Source organism: Silene latifolia, chromosome Y, assembly GCF_048544455.1.
Source record: "Silene latifolia isolate original U9 population chromosome Y, ASM4854445v1, whole genome shotgun sequence".
In the NCBI taxonomy this organism is placed as follows: domain Eukaryota; kingdom Viridiplantae; phylum Streptophyta; class Magnoliopsida; order Caryophyllales; family Caryophyllaceae; genus Silene; species Silene latifolia.
The window spans coordinates 467,167,533-467,176,079 of NC_133538.1; the positions used below are offsets into that span (position 1 = coordinate 467,167,533).

The 8,547-nt window shown below is 34.9% G+C and overlaps 1 protein-coding gene and 1 long non-coding RNA gene across 2 annotated transcripts; one reads left to right on the top strand and one right to left on the bottom strand.

The window, feature by feature from the left end:
* Positions 1-385: 385 nt before the first annotated feature.
* LOC141627192 (uncharacterized) lies at positions 386-1,579 on the bottom strand. The gene is made up of 3 exons (XR_012536743.1): positions 1,500-1,579; positions 1,284-1,363; positions 386-509 (listed from the first exon to the last, which is right to left on the bottom strand). It is a non-coding gene; the product is annotated as an uncharacterized LOC141627192 (long non-coding RNA).
* Positions 1,580-4,817: 3,238 nt separating this feature from the next.
* LOC141632945 (protein FAR-RED IMPAIRED RESPONSE 1-like) lies at positions 4,818-8,186 on the top strand. Its single transcript, XM_074445445.1, has 6 exons — positions 4,818-4,854; positions 5,845-6,070; positions 6,253-6,592; positions 6,905-7,146; positions 7,329-7,694; positions 7,817-8,186. Exons 1-6 carry the CDS (start codon positions 4,818-4,820, stop codon positions 8,184-8,186), a joined length of 1,581 nt encoding a protein of 526 aa, XP_074301546.1.
* The last annotated feature ends 361 nt before the right edge of the window (positions 8,187-8,547 follow it).

Genomic DNA, 8,547 nt, shown 5'->3' on the forward strand with positions numbered 1-8,547 from the left:
TATGTTCTGCCATATCCCACCATTTGGTGTTGCTCATTTAGCCAGGAAACCGTCACAACTAGAAGGCCGGGCTAAATGAGCAACACAAATGTTGGGATATGGCAGAAAATATAGGTCGTGAGAAAGGCTTGTTTGTAGGGATCGATCTTCATCGTTATCATCTTCATCTATGATACATATTCTTTCTACTAGTACATGGAAAGAAAGGTAACCTAAAATTCCGTTTTAATACAACCCAAGGAATTGTACGGATGAGGCGAGTTTGAGCATAGTAATACCTTAAGAACACATTTGTAAGACTCAAAAGTGTACCCTTGCGTGATAGGGAATGTAGCTACTAAATTATATTTCAAATTACCAGTACTAGTCCCTACAGTCAGCAAGCTGTCCGGCAATATAGCATATCCATTTAATGAGCTCAAACTCTGCCTCTTCAAATATATGGATTACCCGACCCGTACACCAAGTGTCCATAGTTGGCAATGTATACGCAGACAGGAGCAATTGACCTAGGCATATAAATAACTAAAACAGTTCAGACAAAAATAAATGAAAATAACTAAAACATAATAAGTAATACATTTCATACACATACACAAAATGTCATGTTTCGTATAAGTACATTCCAGATAAGTAGGATTAAAAGCCATATCAAAACAAGGCAAAGCATTCAGATGAAAAAATAACCAACTATGGACAAAGTGGTCTATAGGTTTCGCAAGATAAGGTCTATGCTTCAGACAAACATTCACATAAACTCATCATAAAAAGATGACAATCATGAGGCAGGGTTTAACTTCCTGCATTATAATGAGAATGATTCGCAAAATATTGCACCAGATTCACAAAATATTCCACCAGATTCACAAAAACGACTCCAAAATTCACAAAATTAACTCGGGTTTAACAACGACACATCAGTCCAATATTCAAAATATCACCTCCAAATTTCATGATACACAAACACAGGTTTAACTTCCTGCATTATAATGAGAATGATTCACAAAATATTCCACCAGATTCACAAAATATTCCACCAGATTCACAAAAACGACTCCAAAATTCGAATTAACTCGGGTTTAACAACAACACATCGGACCAAGTTTCATGATACACAAACACAGAACTATGTCGACATTGCAGAATCAACAGAGCACCACAACAACAACAACAAAAAAGCACAATATTAACAAAAACGAAACATATTAAGCAATGAACAATGAGAAAAACCTAATAAACAAAAATTGACGAAGTAAGTATTGAAGAGAGCGAACAGGACATACAAATAGTAGATCAAAAATGCTCCGAAATTGATTTTGCTGCGTTCGTACTGACCGGATAATTCTTCGAGGATGATTAAAACCTGCATTATAATGAAAATGATTTAGTAATACATTATCGAAAAAAATAGTAGATTGAAAAGCGTCTGAAAAAAGTAGATCTACAATAATTGATCGAAAATGAAGAAAAATAGTGATACGAACGAGAATATCACATACCTAGATCCGAAAAAGGACGACCGAACAGAGATGATGATGATGATGACGATCGCGATCAAAATATCAGGTGATGAACTGCGTGTGATTCAGACGATGATGAACGAAGTTAATCGAAAAACGGTAGTTGAGTGTTGAGAGTGGAGTAATGCGTGAAAGACAGAGACAGGGAGAGAGAGAGTAGAGAGAGAGAGTGAAATATCGTAAATGAAGTAGTTGGCTGGCATTTGCTTTGAGTGTATGATTAAATAGGGACACGTGGCAGCATCTGGTGCGTCTATAGTTATTAGATCTGACGGTTTAGAAGGTGTCCAGCCGCCTTACCCTAAGAAGGGTGCCTCACATGATTCAATCTCTCTCTCTCTATATATATATATATATATAGATAGATAGATAGAGTAAAGTTCTCCTAAGTCCCTTTTTTTTTTGAGTCCATAAGTCCCTCCCACAACCCTTGGATCATGCATGGTGGAAGATTGAGATTGAAAGCAAAAGACACACTTAACACTAATTAATTCACTTTTCTCTCTAGTTTTAATAATACATTCACTAATTCATTATCATACACAATTAACACCATATTTTGTCTTATACTTCAAAGTTTATGAAAATTTTGTTAACATTTTTCCTGTTTCGGTTTTTTTTTCGGTTTTTTTTTTCGAGACAAGTTTTCGACTGTTTCGTTTTTTTCGTTTTTTTTTTCGAGACAAGTTTTCGACATTTTAGGATTTTACGAGTGTAATTCTAACAGCAAAAAGTGTAATTTTAAGAAATATTTTCGAGAATTTAGCGTTTTACAAGTTTAACTTCAATTTTTTTCGAGTGATTTTAACGAATAATATTTTGAATTTTTGTCATTTTATCACAAGTTATTGTAATTTAGCATTTTACGAGTGTTATTCTAATGACAAAAAGTGTTATTTTAGTCCAGGTAAGTGTAATTTCAGTCCAATGAGATTGTTATTTTTAGTCAAGGAGAATGTAATTTTAGTCCAGAAAAGTGTAATTTTAGTCCAGAAAAGTATAATTTCAGTCCACTGAGAATGTAATTTTAGTTCATTGAGAATGTAACATTAGTCCAATGAGAATATGAGAATATAACCAAGTCCAATGAGAGTGTAACATTAGTCCAATAGAGCTAAGTGTAATTCTAACAGAAAATAGTGTAATTCTAACAACAAAAAGTGTAATTCTAACAACAAAAAGTGTAATTTTAGCCGAAAAAAGTGTTATTCTAGCAAAAAAAAGGTACAATTTTAAAAGAAAAAAGTGTAATTCTAACAACAAAAAGTGTAATTTTAGCCGAAAAAAATGTTATTCTAGCAAAAAAAAGTGTAATTCTAACAACTAAAAGTGTAATTTTAGCCGAAAAAAGTGTTATTCTAGCAAAAAAAAGTATAATTTTAACAGAAAAAAGTGTAATTTTAATGGAGGAAAGTGTGATTTTAACAGAAAAAGGTGTAATTCTAACAACAACAAAAAGTGTAATTTTAGCAGAAAAAGTGTAATTTTAGTCGAAAAAAGTGTTATTCTAGCAGAAAAAAGTATAATTTTAACAGAAAAAAGTGTAATTTTAATGGAGAAAAGTGTAATTTTAACAGAAAAAAGTGTGATTTTAATAAAGTGTGATTTTAATGGAGAAAAGTGTAATCTAAAATTTAAAAAATCATGAAAAAAACACAACCAATTAAATACGAAAACCCGAGCCACCACCACCCCCACAACAACCATTAACCTTCGAATTCAAAAAAAAAAAAAAAAAAACCAGATCCCTCATTCCGAGGTCACCCCCACCACTAAACACCCAAAAAAATACAAATAAGATCCGAGAAAAAAAAAACGAGAACAAATAAAAAAAAACGAGATCTTAAACATTAAAAGAAAACGAGAACAACAAATTATACTTAAGAAATCAAAAATCTACTACATATTTATGTAGATCTAAAATTTGTAAAAAAAAACACACAAATAAAAACAAAAAAATCGAAAATCAGAAGGAAAAAAAAAAAAAACAGGAAACACGAAATAAATAAATAAATAAATAAAAAACGAAACCAAATACAAAACTAGATCTCAAAATATAAACCAAATATGAACACAAAACGATTTAAATCAAATATGAACACAAAACTATTTAAATCAAATATAAACACACAAAAATACATAACCAACTAGATCTCGAAAAAAAAAAAAAAAAAAAAAAAAAAAAAAACAGATCTGACGAGGGAGAAAGAAAACAGAAAAAAAAGGAAGAGAAGAGGAGGAACGGCAGTGGTGGGCATGGATGGTGGGGGTTGGCAGTGGTGGCCGTGAGAGGAAGAGGGAGCATTTTTATTTTTTTGTAGGTGGTTGTTGTAGGTGGCGGCTGGAGTGGGGCGTGGTGAGACGGAGAGGAGAGTAATTGGTGGGGCAGTGGTGGTTGAAAGGGAGTACTGGTGGTCGGGGTAGTGGAGTGGTGGGGGTGGATGGTGGTGGTCGTGGGGGTGGGGGTGGGTGGTGGCCGTGGGGGTGTTTTGGTGAGGAAGAGGGAGCATTTTTATTTTTTTAGGTTTTGAAATTTTTTGGTTTTTGAGAGAGGAGAGGTTTTGAGAGATGAAATGAGTAAAATTATGGGAGATGAGAGAGAAATGAATGTTTGGAAAAGTATATATATTAGATTAGTAGTTAATTAGGATGAGTTAGTAATTAATTAATATAGGTAGTGAGAGAGTGGTTTAATTAGCTTTAATCTCCTTTTTTCTTGTGTAAATCTCAGCCATCCTTTTCCCTCATCCAAGGGCTCTAAGGAGAACTTATGGACTCAAATGTAAGACATGGACTCACTTGATCTTTACACTATATATATATATATATATATATATATATATATATATATATATATATATATATATATATATATATATATATATATATATATAGAAATTGCATCCGGTGAGTCTAGGTATCTTAGGTGAGTCCGTCCCGCGATTCTCCACCATTAGATTTTTGATTGAATGAGCGACTGAGATTAAATGTAGAGCCAAGTATATAACCTGCGTTATTAAGTAATTATAGGCATAATCACGCGTTCAATTTCTCTCTCTCTTCGTTCACTTTGTTCCTCTCTCTACGAAATTCGCTGTTTCCTTTCTCACTCTCATGTAAACAAAAATCCAGCAAATTCAAGAATCAATTCCTATTCAACAATTCTTATTCAACAATTCAATCAACTTTCTGTCATATCGCTCAATTCAATCAACCTAATTTTGATTGACCGCGGTTTTCGAATTCAATCCGTTCATACAATTGCTTTTTCCTTGTTTTTGGCTTTTTGTTGCTAGTATGGATTCCGATTCTAAACAGAACACCATGCGTGCAGGTAATTTCATGAATCCTTTGCTTTTTTAGGTTTTCCGTTCTTCAATTTCATGTTTTCATTGTTGTTAAATTGATGTCGCTTTGCAATTTCTGTCGATGCTTTTAATTTCCTGATATTAAGTTCCAGTTATCATTAAGAATCCATTGACATAGTGTGCAATTCTGTTATTTTATCTCGAGCTTACGATTTTATGCTCATTCGCACCAGATTTAGGTTTTTGTGTTGTTCGTATGCAATGTTTTGATTGAATTGATGTAGGTATACAAATTAATTGCAAATATTGTTTTCAATTTCTCATGCGAGCTTCTGTATTGTAATTTGTCTCCTATTTCACATTAATTCGTCGACATCAGTTGAATCTTAGGTGAATCAATTTAGAAGGATTTAGATTATATGTGTTTAAAGTGGTTGTCAAAAAAATTGAGTTCTGACATAGTCACATTTAAACCTGGATTTGCTTTCATGAAAATTGGAGTAACTCTGGGGATTAAATCATCGTTCTTAAAATATTTGACACATGTTACTGAAATATCATTACTATAACATTACAACTTGTTGTCAACACTGAACTTGATATAATTGTGAAAACGTGTTACTATATAATTGTGTAAGTACCTTATTTTAATGAAGTTTTCGCCGAATAATAGTGTTATTCCCCGTTTAACATTGCACAGTCTAGTAAGGTTAATCGAGTGCATATTTCTGCTATGTTTTCAATCCTTATGTACATATATTGTGACAAAGATATGATGTTATTTGTAACATGACATCCTTTTGCAGTCCCGCTCGTCTATTAATATACATAATACTTCTCTTTTTCCTTTCATATTACAGAGTCCAGTATTGTTAATCCAGTCCTTTGTACGCCAATCGCACAAACACAGCCCAATGTCCAACCAAATAATCAGCTTGTTTTGTCTCATACACCTAATGGAAGCTAGAGGTGGATTCGTGTAGTTGAGAGCAAGTTCAGACCTACAATTGGTACAGTTTTCAGCTCACTTGAGGCAGGAATTAAATTCTACGGGGTTTCACGCGCATGTGGTTTTACTCCCAGGAAGTACACTGCCAAAAAACTTCGAGGTGGCATAGCACATCAAAAATTTATAGTCTTCAATCGTCAAGAGTTTAGGGGAAATAAACAGAAACTGCGTTCCATTCCTGTCGATGAGCATAATAATGGTGACAGCTCTTCCACAGTTGAAACAGTTGAAAGGCATGTTAAAATCACAAGAATTGGCTGCACAACTTACGTTAGATTTGCTCTTCTTAATGGGCTTGAGGGACCTACTATGATTGACGACTTTTCTGAGTTTCATAACCATCATCTCACCTCTGTTTCTAATCGAGATCTCAAAAAGATTTCGAGATGCCTGACATGTTTCACAAACAACTTAGATTGAACAATTCCAAGTTTAACATCGGGGTTGCGAAGACTTTCAGACAGGTTAAGGAGCTTGTACATGGGTATGAAAATATAGGTGCTACATTGGTGGACTTTAAAAACTTTCAAAGAGATATCAAGTGTTATATAGGGGAAAGAGACGGTGACCTTTTCCTTGATCGTCTTGAAAAGCTCAAAACCACCCAACCCCAATTTTACTTTGCCTATGATGTTGACGCATCTAACTGTCTCACGAAGGTTATTTGGGTTGATTCCACATCAATTATAAATTACTCATTCTTCGGGGATGCTGTCAGCTTTGACCCAACCTATGGCACAAACAAGTATGATAAGGTTTTTACACCATTCACAGGTGTCAATCACCACTGAAAGTTGGTTTTTTTCGCTGCTTGTTTACTGTCACACGATGGTGAACTGTCCTTCAAATGGGCCTTTTAGCATTTCTTAACTGCTATGGGTCAAAAGGAGCCCCAATTCCTTATCACGGATTAATGCCCTGGTATAAAAAAGGCCTTCCCCTCTGTCTTCAAGCAAGCTTAGCATCGTTATTGCATGTGGCATATAACGCAAAAGATAACAGACAAAGTGGGTTCAGCACTTTGCAAAGACACCGACTTACTTAATCAGTTCAACGCTGTCGTCTAGGACTCTGATTTGGAACCATTTGAGTTTGAAGAAAAGTGGCAACAACTTATTTCAGATTTTCAACTGGAAGATAGAGACTGGTTATCTACAATGTTCACCGACCGAAAGCATTGGATTCCTGCCTACCATCGTGACCTTCCCATGGGCTACATATTAAGAACAACACAGCGATCCGAGAGTGCAAATTCTTTTTTCGAGCGGTATGAGAATCACCTTGGTACACTGGTCGAATTTTGGATGAGGTAAACAAACATCTCTGTTTACTTGGGTCACAATCTCTGTACATAGATTAAGTTATAGTAACACCATTGCTGTATCATTGTTACATAATTCATATGTTGTTGTGCCCTTGTCACATTATTACTAGGTTCCAAACTGCTATGGACCAGTAGCGCTACACACAAAGGTGTGATGATTATGACAGCGACCACTCATTACCTAACCTAGACACAAACATACATTTTAAAAAACATGGTGCTATTGTATACACACATGCTGTGTTTAAGATGTTCCAAGAGGAAGTAAAGGCTGCTATATCATGTGGTATCGCTGACTTTGACAAGGAAGACAATCTGCGGATAATTTTTGTAGAAGATGCTGAATCAAACAAAACTTTCAAGGTGACATTCAACCTTTCAACCACGGATGCAGAATATGCTTGCAAACTCTTCGAAAAAATGGGGTTACTTTGCAGACATATTGTGTGGGTGTACAAGGGCAAAGGAATTCGGCAAATACCAAGCAAGTACATTTTAGATCGTTGGGCCAAGAACTCTCACCTAACTAACAGGTTAGATTCGAAAACTTTATTATGAACTCTGGCTTACTGTTTCACTTTGAGCCCTCACTCCAATAATTTATTAAAGTAATATTGTTACCATATAAAACAGTAACTTGCTATTCCATTATCAGGCTTGATCCCAATGGGAACGTCATCGAGGATTCAAATATGGCTCAGTCTGATAACATCCTTGTGTGCAAGCTATGGGCTGAGTTCAGTGCAACAGTTGGAGTTCTCAAAACTTTAGCTCCGGCTCACATGGACGAATTAGCATCCCTCCTAGTTGATTTCCGCGAGAAGTTATCTGTTACACCACTTACAAAAGATCAAAAAATAGAGATGCTCTTGGGCTGCAACTCGTCGTCTGAAGTCACTATTCGGCCTCCGGTTAAAGCACACAACAAGGGCAGCGGAAAAAGATTTAACGTCAGCAAAAACACAAGTCATTTAAAAGGAAGCAAAGCCAAAGAGACTATGTGCATACTGCAAGGAAAAAGTTGACCACGACAAGAGAACATGCCCTATTCGTATATCTAAAGAAGTAGCTGCAAAAGCATCTAAAAAAAAATTTGTAGTATGATACTGCCATGCTGTTACAGTTATATGTCATTACAAGAAGTAGTAGGATATTGTGTTGCTGTGACACTAACATACCATAGCAAAAAGTATTCAATTTCTGATGATGAAACAATGATTTTTCATTCAAGAATTGACATGGAAATTTAATATTTCAATTACAGTACGATGGTTTTATCCATCTAACTTCACATTTTTGTCTAGTATTAATACCTTTTAAATTAATCATCCTTAAATATGCTGATAGTAACAGTGTTACTATTTTCACCTTTTCTAAGGAAAAGGG

What these genes read in the sequence shown, in the direction of transcription:
- LOC141632945 (XM_074445445.1), top strand. Translation starts at nt 4,818, where the DNA reads ATGGATTCCGATTCTAAACAGAACACCATGCGTGCAG. An exon ending in GCACAAACAAGTATGATAAG is followed by an intron (nt 6,593 to 6,904) that starts GTTTTTACACCA and finishes GCTGTCGTCTAG; the next exon opens with GACTCTGATTTGGAACCATT. An exon ending in CTGGTCGAATTTTGGATGAG is followed by an intron (nt 7,147 to 7,328) that starts GTAAACAAACAT and finishes TGATTATGACAG; the next exon opens with CGACCACTCATTACCTAACC.